Source organism: Medicago truncatula, chromosome 3, assembly GCF_003473485.1.
Source record: "Medicago truncatula cultivar Jemalong A17 chromosome 3, MtrunA17r5.0-ANR, whole genome shotgun sequence".
Taxonomy (NCBI): Eukaryota; Viridiplantae; Streptophyta; class Magnoliopsida; order Fabales; family Fabaceae; genus Medicago; species Medicago truncatula.
Genome location: NC_053044.1, coordinates 53,929,457 through 53,950,384, shown reverse-complemented (window position 1 = coordinate 53,950,384; position 20,928 = coordinate 53,929,457). Strand labels below are relative to the sequence as shown.

The 20,928-nt window shown below is 30.9% G+C and overlaps 2 protein-coding genes across 5 annotated transcripts; one reads left to right on the top strand and one right to left on the bottom strand.

The window, feature by feature from the left end:
- Positions 1-1,849: 1,849 nt before the first annotated feature.
- LOC11428857 (auxin-responsive protein SAUR72) lies at positions 1,850-2,678 on the bottom strand. Its single transcript, XM_003603518.4, has one exon. It carries the CDS (start codon positions 2,510-2,512, stop codon positions 1,997-1,999), a length of 516 nt encoding a protein of 171 aa, XP_003603566.1. The 5' UTR covers positions 2,513-2,678; the 3' UTR covers positions 1,850-1,996.
- Positions 2,679-16,003: 13,325 nt separating this feature from the next.
- LOC112420388 (ribonuclease H2 subunit B) lies at positions 16,004-20,568 on the top strand. 4 transcript variants are annotated; one of them, XR_003010422.2, is made up of 12 exons: positions 16,005-16,190; positions 16,315-16,442; positions 16,567-16,626; positions 17,213-17,314; positions 17,670-17,746; positions 18,181-18,304; positions 18,683-18,747; positions 19,038-19,107; positions 19,660-19,735; positions 19,842-19,923; positions 20,018-20,243; positions 20,342-20,568. XR_003010422.2 is itself a non-coding variant. In XM_024779447.2 (11 exons), the coding sequence occupies exons 2-11, from the start codon at positions 16,394-16,396 to the stop codon at positions 20,141-20,143; spliced, it is 831 nt and encodes a 276-aa protein (XP_024635215.1). In that variant the 5' UTR covers positions 16,004-16,190; positions 16,339-16,393; the 3' UTR covers positions 20,144-20,328. The 4 variants fall into 4 exon arrangements, 3 of the variants coding, with proteins under 3 accessions (XP_024635215.1, XP_039687941.1, XP_039687942.1); XM_024779447.2 differs by lacking the exon at positions 20,342-20,568 and having other exon boundaries at positions 16,004-16,190; positions 16,339-16,442; positions 20,018-20,328; XM_039832007.1 differs by lacking the exon at positions 20,342-20,568 and having other exon boundaries at positions 20,018-20,328.
- The last annotated feature ends 360 nt before the right edge of the window (positions 20,569-20,928 follow it).

Genomic DNA, 20,928 nt, shown 5'->3' with positions numbered 1-20,928 from the left:
GCTGATTACGCATGCATGGTGCCAAGACTTAATTAGGATCCGAAGATAGCTCTTTGACTTCTTTACAATTGTACCTTGTTTGAATGGAATCAATATTGCATGTTAAATGCTAACATATATATTATATTTGATTTGTATACATAAATCATGACTCATGAGTCTGGTGTGGTAACCTCCAAATAATTGATGAGCGCAATACATATTATAATTAAGCCACCGATTATTAAGCCATGTGCCACCATTTGATTAACAGAAGTCTTCCTGAACTTAATAAGATCCCATGTGTTGCATCATGTATGCAGAAGCTTAAAGTTTAAGCCTCTGCTTGTGATTTACCACAGATAACGAGGGCATATTTCTCAAGCTTCACTGTTTACAAGTGTTTTTAGCTGCAGAAATTGAATGCATGTGAGCTGGCAGCTATATATTAGAATATGATTGATGTAAAATTTTAATTTGAACCCCATAATAGAAGATCTGGAGGATAAAGTTTAATTTGTTTACGCTCAAAGGTTAAAAAGTTGTGTGTGCTTACATGCATTCTTTATATAATTTGACAGCAAAATGCATATATTCAAATGATAATGTAATTTATTAACTCAATGTAACAAAATTAAACTTAGATAAAATGTTAGTTAGAAAATGTAGACGATATATGACAGACTATAAATTTTATTATTATTAAGTACAACTGAACCACTTGTGATTTTGTTTTGATCTTAAAGCCATATGAATTGATATATTTTTCACATAAAAAAGTACAACTGCATCATTTAAAGTGGAAAACATGCGTAATTGCCCACTGACATTGCAACCCGCAATCTCAACTATTTTAAAAGAGAAATGTTAATGGGATTAGAACCCAATCCAAAGGAAACAATAGCATGGATTCTTAGATGAGACAAATCCGTAGATTGTGTTACTATCTTAATATCATGTTATCATTTTGGAGATTTCATTTGTCGGTATTCTAAGATCTCCTTTATTTAAATTCACACTTGGACGATTACTTCTATTTTCTCATAGATTAATCAGACCATGAAAACCAATAAAAATTCACTCTCTAGCATATACCTTCCACTTACCTTAGCAACACTTAATTGTTTTAGGCACGTTTTGTCAAGTTACTTGTGAATAATTAATCCAGCAAAGTTTGTATCTACATGATCCAGAGTTCTAAAAAGGAACAGTGTAGTGCCATTTTTCACATTTTAAAACATGTACTATGGGAAAAATCTTTGAACTATTTCTTCTATTTAGAAACTACACTAGTCTTCTTTTGGCCTTTAATTGACTCCCTTTGAAGCTTTTCTGCTAAATGCTTTTAATTGATTCAATGAAATATTTTTAAAGAACTTCTGTATATATGCTAATGAGTTGTCAACTTATTATCACCCAGTTTCCTAGAGGATGTAAAAACATAAGATCTTATTTCGTTATATATATATATATATATATATATATATATATATATATATATATATATACACACACACATGTACTTTTCTTAAATGACAATATTTCTTCTTCTTTTTTGTCAAACTGGTACCAAATGAATCACTGTTTCAATCGTGAGGAGATGAGCTTTTACCTAGTGATAGACTGTTATTAGAGTTTTGAATTATTTTCAAGTATTAGTTCATCGTACACTGCATTATCCATCCTAGCAATTGCTCAGTAAAACATCCATACTTTTTAGTTCTAGAATAATAGGTTAGATTGCTTAGTGTAATATAGTACATAAATTTGTCAATTAAATGTTTCATTTACCAAATTAATATCACCTGTCATCCAAAATTGCTAGACTGGTTCCAAAAAGAAAAAAGTAGCAGTGTTACCAACCAATTAATCCGTAAAATACAAAATTTAGACAATAAAGTTGTATTCTTCTCATATATAATTCATACATATATAGATTGGCTTCCATGAAGAGCTAGCAAAAGATAAAATTAAAAGTGAAAAAAAATGGTTAAAATTGTCTAGTGATTATAACAAACTATCTGCACATTGGACTATGAGGTTGATGATAATAACCAAGTTGGTTTGAGGAACAGTATCCCATCATCTTTTCAATGCCAAATCTACATTTCTGAGTAGAAAATCTATCCTTTCCTTCAACCATCTTCAAGATACTCTCAAACACTGAAACTTCACAAGGAATTCTCAGAACACCAGTTTGTTCAAACCCAAATTCTTCTTCAGCTTCTCTGAGTAATATATGAAAGGCTTGATGAGCCAAATACTCGGTTGGTATAACAAACCTGTTAAGGTCTACACCAACACAAACGGCTAGGTAGCCTTTAGGAACTGCGTTGTTTGATCCTCCTCCTTCCCGTTCGGACATTGAAAGTGTTCTTTTCAAAAACTTTATGCTTTTACTAGTAGTACTGTTGTTGTTGATGCTGCTGCTTCTGTATGTTTTTGAAGTATTGGCTACTCTTCTCCATTTCTTAAGGATCTGTTGAAGTCTAACGATTTCTCTGATTTTGTTAGGTTTCTTTGGTGGATCCATGTTGATATTATGGATGTATATATATGGTGGTGTGCCTCTGTTTATGAGATTTGGTTTATGTATGCTTTATATTTTTGGAGAGTATGAAGTTAGATGAGGGAATTGGATTATTTGAACTTAGTTCCCTCTTCATTTTTGGGCTAACTTAAGCCTGGCTATATGAGTTGATGCAATGCCTCCAATTTATAGAAGAATGATCATACCTTGAGAATCTCAATATTAAAAGGTTTAATTCCTTTTTTATTACTCCTATAATAAATAAATTGTGTGAGTATGATTACGTGAGCTCATCAATTAGGATCAAGACAAAACTAAATATAGGCTCAAATAGTATTTAATTTATATTTCATCCACTGGAATTTGTATAATTAGTTGTATCCTTACCAAATAGTTTTTTTTTTTTTTTAGTTTAAGTTTGAGTGATTAGTCTTGCATCGATTATAATAGATGAAAAATGCTTTATGGAACGACAAAAACATGCACGAGAAGCGACGAAACTATTACCATCTTTGGATGTTTATATTTCCGTTAACTAATTGAATTCTCTCTCCCCATGTTTTCCTTTCCATCCCATGATTTCAACTATTTTCGCTCGTTGGATTTCATCTCATGCTATATAATACTTATGTAAATAGATTAATCGAATGATATATATCAGAGGTGATTTATATATGGAATGTTTTAAGATTTTAAGTGAATATATGTATGTCTAACTTATTTATGTGATTGTTAATATTCTAACATTAATATGCGATTACCATTCACTGATTTAGGCTACTCTCGGGATCAAAAGTGCTACCATACTTAATTGTTTGACTAAAGATGACGGACTTCATGTATTGAAAATGAGTCCATCACGATGAAACCCTAAAGAGCCCACATTAAATGGAAACCCTAGTGTTAAGCAACATATAGTTGAAGGGGCTCCTATACCCAATGTTATAGGCTACCATCATGATGCAACAAATTTAAAATGTTGAATTATATGAAATAATATAATGAAGCATATTGTTTTCCTATATATGTCACATGCATATGGGAATAGAAAGCAACAAAAAAATGTTGTCCAAGTTAGGGGAGTTGGACGTCAAGCTGTGCTTCCGAGGCTTCGCATGTGAGTGATTAGTGCAAGTCAGAGCCCTTCTCTCTCCCTCATCATTCTTTGTTTTAAAAGTTAAATCCATAGTTTTGATTAATTTAAATCAAGGGTGACTAGGTCATGAGATTAAGTATATGATTAATTAAATAATCAATTACTAAGCATATATTTTATGTTAGATTGAGTGGTGTAGCTACCAGCTTATTTTGTTTCCAGCGAAAACCCCGGCCCCTAACATGCTGTTTCCCTCGTACAAATAAACTGTACATTTGTTGTACCATTCAAAATCAAACGCACTACTTGTTTCAACGATCAATGTTATCAAATTAAGACTTAGAGATTTTTTTATGAAGGAGAATTAAGACTTTAAGATTTAAATATATTAAAGGTCGTTTGGGGAGAGCTGCTTCATTCCTCGAGGGTGCGACGTTCATGCATATATAGAGCCACATTACATCATAAGAAGTTGAAATCTTTATTTTATTTATGAAAAAAGAAACACACCTTCATGCAAGTTAAAAAGAACAATAACTTCATTGAACATTTATAAATGAATCTATTTATAACCTATTAATTACGAAATTTATGAAGAAAAAAAATACAAGTAGTTGATGTAAGCGGAAAGTCTAACCATATATTTGAAAGACAACTTATATAAGAAGTTGAGTTTTAAGACAGCTTTTGCTCTCTGTTATATTTTTGTTACCATCTCATATTTAATTGGACCATTTGTTTATGGGTTTGGATATGTATTTACTTTAAAAAAAAATTCTTCTTTTGAAATGTATAAAAAAATTCTTCTTTTGAAATGTATAAAAAAATTGAACATAAATAAAAAAGTTTATATTATAGTATGTATGTATTTTCATATGGGTCCTTATCACAAATATACACTTACATCATCATCAAGATACAGTTATATTAATAGTTTTTTTTTTTTAGAGCAAAGTTATATTAATAGTTAATGGTAAAGAGAAAATTAAAAATAGTAGTTATAATTAAAATCAATAATGAATTAGATTGTATTGGAAATAAAAAGAATTTCCATCACTAGGTGATGTGTACATTTATACACTATATTTTATTTTATTGGCACACTTGTGGGCTTGTAGCCTTTTTTTACCAACCTTTTTTTAAAATAAAAATGTGCAAAAACATTGCATAGCGGATCAAACGTTAGCATCTTTTGATTGCGCCGAGTTTGATAATGCAAGTTTGTAAGTTAAACAGGGGCATTAAAATATTGAAAGGTCTTTGATGTGTGCTAAAAAAAAGCATATTTTGATTGCCTGAACATTCAACATCTAACTCGTTAAAAAATTTGTCTAAAAAATCTGAAAAAAGAGACTTACAATAAAATATTCCATCCGGTCATATATAAGCAAATGTCATTTTTTTCACATCCATTGAGTAACTAATATATCTAGATTAATTGTAGTCTAAATATATCAGTTATTTAATAAACTTTAAAAATAAATATTTATTTTATAAATGTGACCAGAGAGAATATAATACAATTAAAATTGTAATGTCAAGTCACTTATTTATTTTAGCAGATTAAACACGCCGCCTCCAACTTTATGCTAGGGTTTTTAACTAGATTCTTGTACTAAAAAAGTTTATAATTTGGTCTAAACTAAATATAATTTATAAAATAGAGTAAAGATATGGCTAGGGCAAAATTCTCTGTAATAATTGAATGACTAATAGTTTAATTTTACAATTAAGCCTAATTTGTTTAATTGGACTTGAATTAAACAATCTATTTATCAGAAATAGATCAAACAAATTTTTAAGGATGACAGGTAAAATAATAAACTTGAAATCATAATTGAGGTTCTAATTTAAGATTCTTCGTTTTAGTGTATTTTTAAGTTGTTAATGTCACTTTATCTATTAAAAAAAATGACAGTACTTATAAAAGTTTATGCAATAATCGCGCGTTTAACTCAGTTGATATAAAAAATACATAATATATACAAAATTTAAAGTTTAAATCTAAAAAAAAAAAAAAAAAAATCACGCGATACAACGTTAAAATTTAAAACCATCCCAAGAAAACTCGTCAGATTTTTTGGTATTTAGTTCCTAGTTCTATGTTGAACTTTAAGCTATATAACCACTCCTCGTCACATCAATCCAGCTATAACTAGGAAGATGGAAAGCTCTAGGCTTCTAGTTTAATTTACAAAGACTCTTCTATTATTTCCTCGTGATTACCTGGGAAGTTACTCATCCCTTCCACACAAAGCCTCTCTATATAAAAATAAATAATATTTCTATTATTAAGGCATACAAAATCATCATCATAAGAAATGCAATAATACACTCCAACTATGTAAAAAAAAGGTAAATACATGACGAAAAATAGGAGGGGAGGCAGGAATAAAAGAGAGACAAGCAAATTAAAAATAAATTGATGTTGTTATAAATAAAAATAAAGTCTAATGTAAATGAAATAAAATTTTTATATTATTCTATATTTATTTTGATTTTTTTGATGTAAATGAAATAAGTTCTATACATTAACACAATCATAATCATTAATTGTTAATTTGTTATTATTTTTTTACACAACCATCTGATTAGATTTTATCGTCATACGGTTCTATTTTGCTAGATTATAAAACATCCCACTACCAAAAAAAAAATTATAAAACATCCTAACAATCTCTCAAAAAAAAAAAAAACATCCTAACAAATATCCTCGGGTCTTGTCTAGAAAAACAAAATCTTTTAAAGTTTATTGTGTAAATAATGTATCTAATTGATACTATGAATAAGATGCAAAATGATATTAGGGGTGAGGACGTGTTTTAAAATTTTGTTAGGCTGTTAAATAAACAAGTTTAAATAGTACGCTATTTGATCATTGTTATAAGAAAAAATCAACATTTTATATTTATGTATTAAATAATGATATATGTGGTCTATATAAAGATCATATACATCATTAATTGAATGAATCTAAAATATAAATTTTTACTTATAATAATGATCGAATGATGTATATATTATTTTTACTCTTGCATCAATGCCAACATTCGACGGTGTGCTGCTTTACACTCACATTTTTGTCATTTATAAAAACACACATAACATAATAAATTTTCCTTAAAATAATAACCCTAATGTCCCTTATTATAAGTTCCTTTGAATAATTTCACACATATTAAAAATAATTGGCGGTAAAGTTAATATGTTCGGTTTATGTGTGAATTTTACTAAATTATCATTTGTTTATATTAACTAGATTGTCAACCCGTGCGCCGCACGGGTCCTATCGACTATAATGGCGCACGGGTCCTATCGACTATAATAAAGACCAATAAGTAATCTTTAATCTCAAATGAAATATTATCGTAGAAAAATGTATATCATAGAATATAGACCAATAGGTCTTATCAACCTATTTTTCCAACCCATATGTTTGATTGTAATATAAAGGAATAAAAGTATATCATAGAAAAAGAAAAAAAAATTAGATGTTAAATAAATAGTAGAATACAATTGTATTAACATTAACATACTTAATCATAATTTTGTAAAAAAAAAACATATTTAATCATAATTGAGAAATACTTCTTCATAGACCACATTTAACGTTATAGTAGTATCTTCACCATATTTATTGGTTAACAATATCTTCAATTAACAATGTTAAAACACAGATATTGCTAGATATATTTCCCCTCTCTTTGATATAATTTTGTTTTTGGGAAACGTCTCTCTTCTATATGATTGTTAAGTTATATTTATTTCCTATGATAGAGAAGATACTACAAAGTAAAGGAACATTTTTTTTTCTTTTCCAAAAGCAAAGTTATATGAGAATAAAAGAGTCAAAAACCACAGAGAATACTTTATGAATGTCAAAATTAGAAAAGTTTTGCACATTATCTTTATTATGCAGGAAACACCATAACAAACTCCTAACAGGGAACTTCTATGGTACACTCACAATTTTGAGTGTACCGGTATTCTTGTTTTACAAAATTTATAAATTAACGATCACTTTAATGAAATAAAAAGGTATTTGTCAATATTTATATTTTAGAAAACATCATTTCATAAGAAAAACCATCATTTCATTGTTTATAAGGATCATATTAAAAAATTTACATTTTGTCATAAAAAATAATCAATATTCATTGTTATGAGTAATAAAAATTCTTAAAAATTAAATTTTATTTCGTCGAAGCTTTTGGTAAATAAAATTTAATTATCTTAGTTGTCAAATGATGGAAAATAATTATTTTTCCTCAAAAAAACAACTCATTTATTATTAATTTTACAACTTGGTGTACCGATACACCCAAATTTATTGAATGTACCATAAAATTTGTTATACTAACAACCTAAGATCCCTAAAAAAAAAAAAACCTAAGAATACACTCAATGCTAAAACAACAATGATAAATTACACATATACATAATAGCATTTTTCTAAAACAAAATGCATCACAAATTAGTTTTCAACAATAGTGCAATAAACCCACTAAAATATTGGTTAAAATCCTTCTAGTCAATGATGTATCAAGTTCAATTCCATAAGTATGATCTACTATTTTAACTGGCATGTGAGCCTATCTAGATATTACTTAAAACAAAGATAAGAAATTAAAAAAAGCAGTCATTTTAAAAATCAAGAGAAACTATTTAAAATCTAGACATTCTAGAGGCATTATGTCTAATTCTCAAATTCAATGGTATGTCATTACTTACAATTCATTTCCATGATACTTATTTTACAATTATAGTTTCTTTAGATATTGAGATACAAACTTTTCTTCTTCAAAATGAGCTAAAAAGTATTAATAGTCTAAATGATCAAATTCCTTTCTCCCTATTAGTTCACTCCCTTAAGTATTTCTCAACCATAATCGTCACTTTAGTTTTGGACACAATATGCAACGGCAATGCATAATTATGAGAAGAAAGGATAGTTATCCTCATTTCTATCCATACTTAAGCTTCATTGTTCATCTCATATCTTCTATAACAAACATTAAATCACGCCATGGACATTACATGATTTTCACTGCACCAAAAAGGAACTATGTGAAATCTATACTGGAAAAATGAAGCAGCTGAACAGTCTATAACTTCCTTTTATTTATATGAAACCTTTCATTCTATGCCACAAACAAACTTTAAAAAATCAAGTACGGTAAATCATTAATAATGCTTTGAAATGTGAACAGCCAAATACATTTATTTTGTTTATGTTTACAAAATAAGAAAAAGCCAAGGGAATAACAACTGTTGTCTATCTCCTTATTATTATAAGTTATGATTTATTGTAATTGTGGATCCACATACAATCTAAGTAGAAGCCTAGAATTTATAAAGCCACACTGTTAACCGCGTGTGATAAACCTCATGATTCAACAATTTTTTTAAATTTTAAGTTTTTGAAAAAACAACATTCAATTTACTTAAACTATCCTAAATTAAAATATGTGTGACTGATGTCAATTTGATATAATAAAAAGCTTGTAGAAATTCAAACTGTATACTCAATTTCAAAAAGAAGTCGTCATCATTTCAAAAAGTAATTTGGATACTCAATTTAGAAGCCATGTAACTTTGAAATTCAAACTGCTACTCTTTTTTTTAGAAGCCATGTAACTTTGATACAATAAGAAGCCATCATCATTTCAAAAAGTACACTCAATTTCTCTTCTACATAAAATTTAAACTCTTTTTAAACGGTGCAACTGTTTTTAAGATATAGTCAAGGGCATACTGCAATCATACATTTTTTAATAAACAACATTTCAAAACAATATTAGAACTGGTAGGCTTTGTGTGTTTTATGCGGCGGAGACTACCATTTCAGCATAGTATATTTTGCAACTATATATGACCTATACTTCATTCGCAACATGTTCACGTCTTTGTTGAGTTCAGAAACGGGGTTGACAACAAACGGACCTATCAGATTAACAACGTAACACAACAAACAGATGTGAATGAAAATCTTTTTTTTTTTTTTTGAACAGCCAAATATTATTAAACCACCAAAACCTCTCAAGAAGAGTGGAGAAAGGCTAGACAGCAAAACAGCAAACAACAGGTATCCTGTAAACACAGTAGGGAGGAAAAATAGAAAGAAAAAAAAAACACCCTAAACCCAGAAAACAGCAGCACATCTAAGAGGAAAAAACGGGCACAACACACTGCCAGAAAACCACCAGAAGGCCCTGCCGAAGCAAATAGAACAGCTTACATGCAATAGCTTGAATGAATAGCTTTTACATATAATACAAAAGCATAGACAGTTTACCAGTCAAGGCGTGATAGGACAGCAATGTCTCAGCATTACGTCTAGCCATGGCAGAGAGGAGTTAAGATCCTCTCCATTTATTATTCTCTCCGTTACATCCATTTGTAGAGATATAGACACAAAAATTTTTTTAAAAAAATTAAAAAATAATTAATGATGATGGGACCCACTATCTACTTTATGTAGAGCTGTCAAAAATGGGCCGGGCTCATGGGCCGGCCCATTGGCCCATATTTTTGGGCCGGGCCGGGCCTAAAAAACTAACCAAAAAATGCGCTCGGGCTTTTTTGGCCCAAGCCCATTTGGGCCAGACAAAAGTTGGGCCGGGCTTTGGGCCGGCCCATTGGCCCATATTTCATTTTATTTTTGTTAAAAAACAACATATTTTTTTAAAAAATTATCAACTAATTTAAAATTTATTAACAAAAAAATATTTAAATAAATAAACTTAATAAATATGGATGAATTTAGCTTACAGTTTTAAAATTTTAAAGTTTATAAATTATTAATTTGATTTAATTGAAAGAATAATCTTGAGTTTAATTATTATTCAATGTTAATGTAAAAATTATTTATATTTTTATGTCCATCCAATCATATTTTAGCAAAAAAATAATGGTGAGTAACTAATACATAAGAAAATATATAAAAAAAGTGAATAAAATTTAAAAATAAAACACAAACGGGCCAGGCTGGCCCATGACCCACCCGGGCCGGGCTCTAGATTTCACGGCCCAATCATAAACGGGCCGGGCCGGGCTGGCCCATTTCTATAGTCGGGCCTCTCGGGCTTGGGCCGGGCCGGCCCATTTGACACCTCTAACTTTATGTTTCTATCTCTCTCCAAATTGGATGCTCCATTTATTATACTAAATGGAGAGGATCTTTACCCGACAGGGAGGGAATAATAAACAGGAATACAATTAGGTGTCTGGCTTGTATTTATATTGAAGAGAGATGGTGTGTAACATCAGAAAATACCTCATATTTTACAGCTTTATTTTTAAAAGAAGGTAAATTGGAATTCAAATTGGCATGCGTTGGAAACAGATACAATATGGAGAAGTGGGTTTTGATGACAGTCCGTCATTCACTATTTTTAGAGTCTTTTTATATGTAGTTTGTTCACAAATTGGAGTTCACAAGTCAACTTATGCAGCAAAAGAGTAGAAAACTGAAGAAAATACAAAGAAGAGAATCGTGTCACAATTTGGTAAAAACGTGACACGATTTTAGAAGACCAAAATCAAGCTTAGACATTGAAAAAATCGTGTCACGATGGCATAATCGTGGCACGATATGAGGAAACCCTAATTCAGTGATTTGCGATTCAAGGAGAATCGTGGCACGATTTACTTAAATCGTGGCACGATTTTAGGCGAAATTCTGTGCTTATTTAAGCGGAAGTCTATTCCAAAGACAAGGGTTACGATTTTGGAGAGCTAAGGTGCGATTTTAACACCCAGAAGACTGCAGAAGGGGCGATTTCATCATCTCCAATCCAGTTTATGTATGTTTTAATTTTTCCATTGATTATGCTAATTGTAAACTCAATTATGAGTAGCTAAATCTCTTAGAGATTAGGTCTGAGATGATTCCTTGTAACCCTAATTGATCCATGTTGTTGTGAAACTCTATTTATTATTAATGACAATCTAGTTTTTATTCAATTCAATTGTTCTTAATGCTTTTTATATCCTGATCAAATATAAACATGATTTAGTGAGAACGAATGACTACTGACCCTAGCTTTCGACTTAGACCTAATTGAATTGTTCTAATAAACATGGTTAGTCTAGGAATGAATAATCGTTTGTTAGTGATATTAGGTTAATGTGCTTTAAACCTTCGAGAATTATTAGACCACCTAAGGAATTAGGGGCTGTAGTTTGAGAAGAGGGTCCTAACTCAAGGGATTGATTAGGGCTATTTTGTTAACTATCGTGGAACTAGAAAATCATTAATACGAATAGGTGCAGTATACCAATTAGGGGAACATCGATGATTCGAAAGACCTGATCTCATCTCTCTCCTTGTCTTTTCCAAAACTATCTTATTTTCTGTTATTTAAATTTATGCAATCAAAACTACTGCCTCGGGCACTAAAAGAAATTTACATATCATAGATATTAACGTTATTGCTAAATTGAGATTAACACAGTCCTCGTGGGAACGATATTTTTACTACTTCGATAGTATTTGGTACACTTGCCAAAATATCTATCATGTTTCTAATAGAGTTTGCATAGGGTATGACAATGGTCATATTTAATAGCAACCACTTGAAAACATGTATCACACGAATATCTATTGATAGGCAGTATTTTAGGGAAATACAACCATAAACTTTTTGAAATTCAAATTAGACGTAGAAGAGGAGGGAAAATATTGAGGGTTAAGTGACTAAAAGCAATTAATTGCATGTAATTAGAGGGAAAAATTAGGTTAAATGGTTGCTAGACCTAATAAGCATTTAGAGTAAGGGATTTGACTTTTAATATTCCAGTTCAAGTTATTAGTATTAATTAGAGGTATGTTAAAGAAAAATAATAATAAATGCGACTAGTAATTTGTATAAGGATTTATATTTAGAGACTAGATTTTTTTTCAAAAAGGCTTATAATTAGGGACGGAGTGAGTATTACATTTGTCCCTAAATACATGAGTCTTTTGGCAAAATTAAAGAATTAAGAAAGTTGATAGTAATTAGTCAAAAGAAAAAGAAAGTTGGCAAAATTACATGGTTTATTACCCACATACATCATTTACTGAGTGAATTTAAAGATTAAAAAGTTGTTTATAATTGCTATCAAATGGAGTATTGTTTTTACAATTATATTCTTCAAGAGGGCGAGGGTTAATTTATTTTATTTTTTTGACAAAAATAAATGATATTCATTCATTTATTTAAATTGACAGAGTACATCGATGCAATTCAAATTTGCTAAAAGTTAAGAACAAAAAGGATGAATATGCGAACAAACTCACAACATCCATGTTAACAACATAAAACAACAAAGTACAAAAGCCTACACATATGACTATATTCAAGTCTTTGGAATACTCATGTCTTCGGATTTGCAACGTTGACAACGTCAAAGTTATTGATTGGATTTGCATTGGATCGAAACTGATCTGACAATCTAAACCGAACAAATAACTGAACGAAATAAGAAAGACAAACAACAAACACAAAGACAACGAACAAAACAACATCGCACTAAGGCGACAAAATCACGAAAGAAAAATAAAATAGATGTGAAAATCACTTATTTCAATAAAAGAGAAAGAGAAAAACGAGGTATGGGTGATTTTATGTCAAAAATTGACCTTAAATCATCCCTCTTTGATGGATGAAGAAGAAGAAAAAAGTAGGGTTTTTGGGAGAATTAATTTATGTTTTCAACATAATATATATTTTTGATTGAAGAACAAAATATAAATAAATATTAGTATACCGGTAAAGAAATAATTTATGTAGCTGAAAATATCAAGAAGAGATTGATAAACAAAGGATAAAAAATTCTCAAAAAAATGTATACTGAGGTAGCAGCTTTTTTTAGATAGACAAAATAACAATTATGCACATAAATAAACAACTTCGTGATTTGAATCCTAATCACAGTGTCTAATTTAAAATTTTTGATATTTTCACGGTTGACCGATTTGTGGAGGGAACAAAAACATGTAATAACTTTAAAATTAAAATAATTAAAATTCTTTAAAAAACTTTATATTAAAATTAAAATAAAAAAGTATAGATAATACATAAAATATGTAAGGTCCAAGGTTCAAACTCCGACCACCACAAAAAAGAAAAAATTGTGGATAGTCAGAAGAAAATTGTTTTCTGACATAGAATACTTCCTATTGACACAAGTAATTTACCAAAGAGTCCCCAGCGGCAGTTAACAACTGTTAGGCCATGCGTCGGCAGTTAACTGCCGTTGGCTTCCAGCGGTTGTTAACTGCCGTTGTGTTCGTGATATATTCAAGTCAGTAGCCATATTCCAGACACTCACTCCACCATCATCATCTTTCTCTCAAATTTTCACTCTCTCTCTAAAAAAAAACTCTACCAAATCATCCAAAATTTCTTCTACTAAATCACAAGTAACTTATCACTTATGCTATTGTCATACATTTTAGATAGTATATGTGTTTATATGTTTATAATTTTAGTTGTTGTTTAATTATTAAATTTTGAAATTTTGTTTTTAATATAGTTATGTTGTAGATCTGAAATGCTATTAACATACATTATGAATACCTGTTATAATGAAGTTATATTGTTTGAATTTATATATTTTTTTCGAATTTTAAATATTTTTTAGGGTTTGAATATTTGCTTTTAATATAGTTATGTTGTAGATCTGAAATGCTATTAACATATATTATGAAAACCTATTATAATGAAGTTATATTGCTTGAATTTATATTTTTTTTCGAATTTTAAATATTTTTTAGGGTTTGTTTAGGATTTTTAGGGTTTATGTCAAATTTTCACTACAAGTGTTTGAATGAGTTTTTCATTGATTATTTTTAATTTCTAATTGTGTAGATTTGAAACAATGGTCGGGTGGATCGACGTTCATGCACAATTCAACCAAGGAGTCAACCCCAGAGACACAAGGAGGGTGGGACACGGTCGATATAAGTGTCCAACGCTCGACGAGGGGAGAGTATCGTTTAATTGGGTGGAATCTACGAACGACGAAAACTTGACGAGCATGTTTTGGGAGCACAACATGTTCCAGTGGATAGATATGCGGGTGACGTTGTTGAGATAAACTGAAGATATCATCAAAAGTTTGATTCCGCCTGAAGATCGTCATTAGGTACCGAACGAATGCACCTTCCAGCTACAACAATTGTCAAACAAACTTGGCAAACGGCAGGACTCCAATATTCGACCGACATTCGCATTGTTCCTGTCAAAAGATTAAATTTTTGTTAGGCCGGTTTAAATGAAGGTATAGAAGTGTCACGTTAGATTTAATTAAATTTTATTCAAATACGCAATTATTCAAAACGCGACTTTAATCGAAATTATTCCAAATGCAATTTTAATTGAAATTATTCAAAACACAAATTTATTCAAAGTCATCATATGTCAAGCAAAATGTACCATAAAAAAACATAAAAAAATCCAAAACAATTAGATATTACAACCCATTACATTCATTCATCTTCCTCACCACACAAGTCAATTGGGTTGTCCTCGACAGTCCCTGGGGCACCTGCTTTTGGCTGAGGACCAAAATAGCATGTCCTCCCGCTCTTCCTCAACCTCGAATGATTATACACCAGCACTTTCGAATCCTTCTTTTTGACGGATCCATCACATGTGATTCCGTGCCATGTCATCGGCGATTTTTCTTTCTTCTTGTCGTCACCGTCATTCTTCTTGTCCACCTCAACGTTTCCCTGATTCTGAGACATATCTACATAAACAACTCAGCGATCAAAACCTACATCATGTTGTAACAATTCTACAATAATTCATCATAATCTAAACTAATCCTATAAATTATACCGTAACTTATCGTAACAATTCTATCACAAATTCAACAACAAAATTTCATAACAAACCTAAACCAATCACAACGATTATACAACAATTCATCTAATCCTAAAAATTCTACCATAATTTCATAACAATTCTACAATTCTAACAATCTAAACAATTCTAACCTAAACCTAACAATTCAAACAACCTAAACCATCATAACATCATAAAATCAATAAACCTACATAATCGCAATTTAAAAATAAAAAACTAACAAATCAATCACAAAATAGCGATGCAATAGGATTCAAAAAACTTACTTGATTTTGTGCTTGAAATTGGCTTGGAATGACTGACGTTTGCTAAAAAAAAACGCACCTGAGAAATCCAAAAACGTAACAATGGAGTTTTGGAAACTCCTATGCTGTTCTGTTCATATAACAGAAAGCAACGGCAGTTAACAACCGCTGGAAGCCAGCGGCAGTTAACTATCAACGCATGGCATAACGGTTGTTAACCGCCACTGAGAACGTTTTGATAAATTACTTTTGTGTCAATAGGAAGTATTCTATGTCAAAAAAGCAATTTTTTAGTCGGAAATAATGGAATGGGCCCGAGTGAACCGACCCTGAAGGCCCTTGGATTTGTTCCGGTTTGGGATTGATCGAGAGGAAGTGGAATTGGCGCGCGCATTATTTCCATTTTGCCGCTTTTTTCTTTCTCTCTTCTTCACAGTTACGGGCAGAGTTGTCATTCGCCGTCACTGACTCACTGATTCACGGTGGTTTAACCATTATATTTTATTTATCTTTAATATTTTGATTGAAATTTGAATGTTTATCTCATTCGTATACTACATGCTTGTTATAATGTCTAAATGAACCTTATTAATTGTTGTTAAATAGTTTTCACTCCTTTTACGCCACTAGTTATAGAGGTGAGAAAAGAAAGAACGGTGACTAGCAAGTAGCAATAAACCTATCTATGAGTTGGTGGGAAGGTGTTCAGGAATCCCGGGTTCTTGTTGCCCCTGGTAATAATACTCTTCCATTTTTTTTATTTTTTTTAACATTTTTTATTTGCTTTTTTTTGTTTAATTTACAGAAATGTATTGCTGCTGTTAATTTCTCAAAATTGTATTCTTCTTGCAACTGCAGATCTTGGTGCAAATGGAAATGCTTTGGGACGTATGATATTGCTCCGAAATCCCAAATCCGGTAACTGAAATCATATTCCACCATTCATAATAATCATATCTTCTTATTATAATTTTTTTTTGCAGAACACGTGATTTATGTTTGGTTTGGATTAACATCTTAATTAAGCTCTGAATAACTTAAACAATTATCATATAAGTGCTTATGAATTAGAAAGAAAGAAAAAAAGTGCTCATGTTTAAAATATCTATATTGTAAAAGATACAATAAAGTCATTATGTTTTCATACAAGTTCTAAGCTGTTTTCTTAAGCTATAATGGTGAGCTTATGAAAGAAAAAAAAACGGAAAACAACTTATTGATATATCAAAAGCTGTTTTCATAAGCTCTGCCAAACGGTTTCATAAGTGCTTATACCGGTAAACAAGCTCAATATGCCAATCCAAACATGTTCTTATTCTAATTTGTTTATCTTTACTACTTAACGTGTTCATCAGAACTTGATATTGTTCTGTTAACAATGCTGTAACTTGTACTACTTTGCTATTAGTTTTTCTTGTGGAATTGGTCCTCATTGAGCTTTCTGACCTTTGTCATGCTTTCTCTTCTTTTGGATCCTTTACATATGTTATCATTTGTTTGGCAGGAAATGCAACGCAATATCTCTTTGTGAATGGGGTGCTTCAAGAATTTCAATGGTTTAAGAACTTGTACGGATCTTGGTTTTTGGGAGATTATACAAGTGAAGGTAGATGTTTGATTATCTAAGATGCAACGCAGTGCATGCATTTTCTATTCCACTTTATGTTTTTATTGTACCGAGGTACATTATTTTTATCATCAGCCTCATGTTTGATGAAATCATTAGCTTATGCTTTTCTTTGAAATAATGTCTTTGTTCATGCTCATCTTATCCTTTGTTCTTGTAATTCTAACCAACACTTTGAAAAATAAATATTGTTTCTTATCTTTCTCTGGATGAAGCATGATGATTCCTCTTGTTAATTTTCCAGGTCTTTCACTTGCGACCAAACTATAGTGAAACAATGATTTTTGCATATATTCTTCTCATTTTTATCATCACTATGTTTTTTCTTTAACAGATGGTCGGATGTATTTATCCACACCTGTTGATCCCGTTTTCATCATGTTGCCCTTATTCGAGAAAGCAAGGATGAAGGTAATTTTTGTTTGGAAATTGCAAGACAGTAGTCATTTATTTTTCCTGTTCTTTCCCATTTGGGTCATTCATCCGTCAATTGTTGCTGATAAAGCAAATAAGGTTTTAATTGCACATCTGATATTCAGTGCTGTTAGCATAAACACTTACAAGCTATCTTCATAAGCTCTGCCAAACAGTTTCAGAAGCACTTATTCTAGTATATAAGCTCAACTAAGTTAATCTAAACAGACCCTAATAGTAATAGCTATAAGTTTATAACGATAAAGGAACGCACACACACATAGTCAAAGATATGCCTTATCTATGAGGTCTGCTAAACCTTTACTTTTGAGTTTTGTGAAGGATTAATTAGGTGTAAATTGTACGTCCCAACCCCGAAAAAATTGTATCATGCATAATTGCATATCACTGGTTCTTTAAAATGCATGCAGAAAGGCGATGATCTTGGAAAATTCAGGCAATTGGACGAGATCTTGTTTATTGATGGGTATCCAGGCTATCAGCAGTTAATGTCCCTTGTTGAGAACTGTATGCAAGTAGTTTGTGAAGTCAAAGGTAGAATTCTTGTATCTTGTATACCTTCTACTTACAAATTCAGTTTGGACTTTGGCCATGTGTACAATTTAGGTAGTTTAATGGGCAGATATTGAAGAAAGAAAATGAGAAGTCCATGGTTGGCTTTATGTCTTTTATTCTGGTTGAGTGCCAAGTATGGTGACCTCATTGCTAATGTTTTTCTTAATTCTCCCGGCTCTGTGTATCGGTAGTTCTATGTTAGGTGATAGGATAGATTCCCTCTCTAATGTTGCAGTAATTCTGTCTGTAAGATTTGACTTCTACTGTAATGAGATCATATTTTATCTTTAGTTACGGAAATTGAATGTTAGCGTGGTGATTTTAAATCTGTTCTCTTCTATCCTTGTGCATATGCAGAAGTTGGATCCTTAAAATTCTTTAGACTCGATGATGTCAAGGTTCTGCGTTGGTTGTGCTATAAGGTTTGTCTATATCTCCTTGTATTTTCTTTATTATTATTATTATTATTATTTAGTTTGCATAACTTTCAACCCCCCTAAAACTAGCATACAGAGTATAATTGCATTTGCCTAGTAATTCCACCACCATCATCATACCATAAACCTTACGTGAAATAGCTTGATTTATAGGGAGTTTACATTGTAGCTTACTTTTTGTCTTCCGTATATGCTTTTAGACCATCCCCTTGTTTTGTTGCTACAAAAAAATTCACCGTTATTGATGTTTTTAATTTTGATTTCTCGTATTTTAGGTTTGTCAGCTAAAACAGACACTACCGAAGTTGGATAAAAACTATGCTGCTCAATCAGAGAAAGACACGGGTAAATTTTCTATTACCATTCTGTTCTGCTAGTTTTTGGATAATTTTATTCTATTTCAGGTTAAATTGAGAAGACAGATATATTTGTATAAGGAAAAGGAAAATAGTTATACAGGGATTCGTTGAAGTGTGTGCTTGTGCATCTGCTCTCAGATTGGTGCCTTTAGCTGTATTCTGTATACATGCACAATGATGATGAGGGGTACATTGGCAACTTTAAAATGATGTCTGCATTTTGTGTAAATGCAGGCTAAAATTCTTTTGGACAGACACTAATATATTACACAGCATATTGCATTGAAACAAATAATTATGTAATGTTAGATTGGTTGTTAAACTTTGAAAATGGAAATAGAATAGCTGAATGAATTGATCTTATTTATTGATAGCTAGAATACTTGAAGTGCGCATATTTTCTTAGCAATATTCCCCAATCCCTTGATTGTAAATATAGACGGTGCATAGGTGATGCTTCTGTTCAAACTAGTGCATATCTGATCTTTTCATTTCACAAATTTTTCCATTCATTTAACTACTGATGTTACTGATGCAGTGGTTGATGCAGTTTCTATATTAGCAGAGTATTTAAATGAAGAGCACTGGTTGCAGCCTTTGTGTAACCATCTTAAGTATGACGTTTGAGAATGTCTTTTATGATCATTTTACTTATATATTTCTTGCAGTTATAAGAATAACCACGGTTGGATTGGAATTGAGTAGATTTTGCTTTTGCAGGTTAAACATACTTGAGGTTACAGGAAAAGCACAAGCAAATGCTGAGGAAAGTAATTTGGGTTTGTATAATAATGCACCACAGGTATTTACTGGACACAAGAAGAATGAGTCTTAAATTTGTTATTATGGAATTTGGATCGTAATTGTTTGCTGAAATCAAGTGCTAATGTTATCAGGAACAGAGTGATGATAAGAAGCCTACAATTGTGAAGAAGGGTAGACAAGCAAAGAAGATGAAAGTGGAGACAGAATCACATAACATCAAAGATATGTTTACCAGGGCATCCCGAAGGAGAAACTAAACCATTCCATTGAAATTGGTGAAAAATTGAAAATGGTCATTGTCGTGTAGTATCATTTTCTAGACACAAGAGTTGTGGATAAGCACCGAGTCATATCCTGGTTTGTACCGTTCATTTTATGCTATTTTTTTTTTCTGGGTCTATGTTATGCTATTTAATTTAATTCGAGATTTTATCATCAACAATTCCTATTTGCAGCAGCATATGTTATCTACCTACCATTAAATAAGCCCTCGTCTCGTGGCATATCTCAAATTCGAGTCAAAGAATGCCTCCTTCCATTCGTTTTACATTGATTGAAAAACAGGTGACAATTAGAAAGGGAGCGTACTTAGTCCAATGAATTTTAATTATCTGGTAGTTATTTTGAAAAAGTCGTTACAAAGTGGCTTTATGCGGTAAACTGATGAGTTTTAATTGGTGTAAGATTTAATAATAAGTGTTTAATTAGTTAGTATAAATTGATCAATAGTAAGTGTTTAATTAGTATAAAAAAAAGATATAAAATCTTTTTTAAAAAAATGATAAAATAATAAATAAAACACTTAAAAAATTAGAGGGATCATCCCATAGGATGGTGGTGGAATTTTTCTAGAAGTTAAATCAACTCACCGAAATTAACATCGAAAACATCTAGATAACTCTTACAATAATATAACTTAAATTATCAAAATGCAATAGTCATTAAACAAAATTATATTATAGTATAACGTAGTTTTATCTATGTAGTTGATCTTACTTAGTGAGATAAAATTTCATTGTTATTCTAATGTTTTGTTAATTAT

Bases quoted from the DNA above. Each gene is read 5' to 3' on its own strand.
- LOC11428857 (XM_003603518.4), bottom strand. From the start codon at position 2,512: ATGGATCCACCAAAGAAACCTAACAAAATCAGAGAAATCGTTAGACTT.
- LOC112420388 (XM_024779447.2), top strand. From the start codon at position 16,394: ATGAGTTGGTGGGAAGGTGTTCAGGAATCCCGGGTTCTTGTTGCCCCT. The intron at 18,305-18,682 runs GTAGAATTCTTG...GTGCATATGCAG, and splicing joins AGTAGTTTGTGAAGTCAAAG to AAGTTGGATCCTTAAAATTC. The intron at 19,924-20,017 runs GTATTTACTGGA...TAATGTTATCAG, and splicing joins TGTATAATAATGCACCACAG to GAACAGAGTGATGATAAGAA.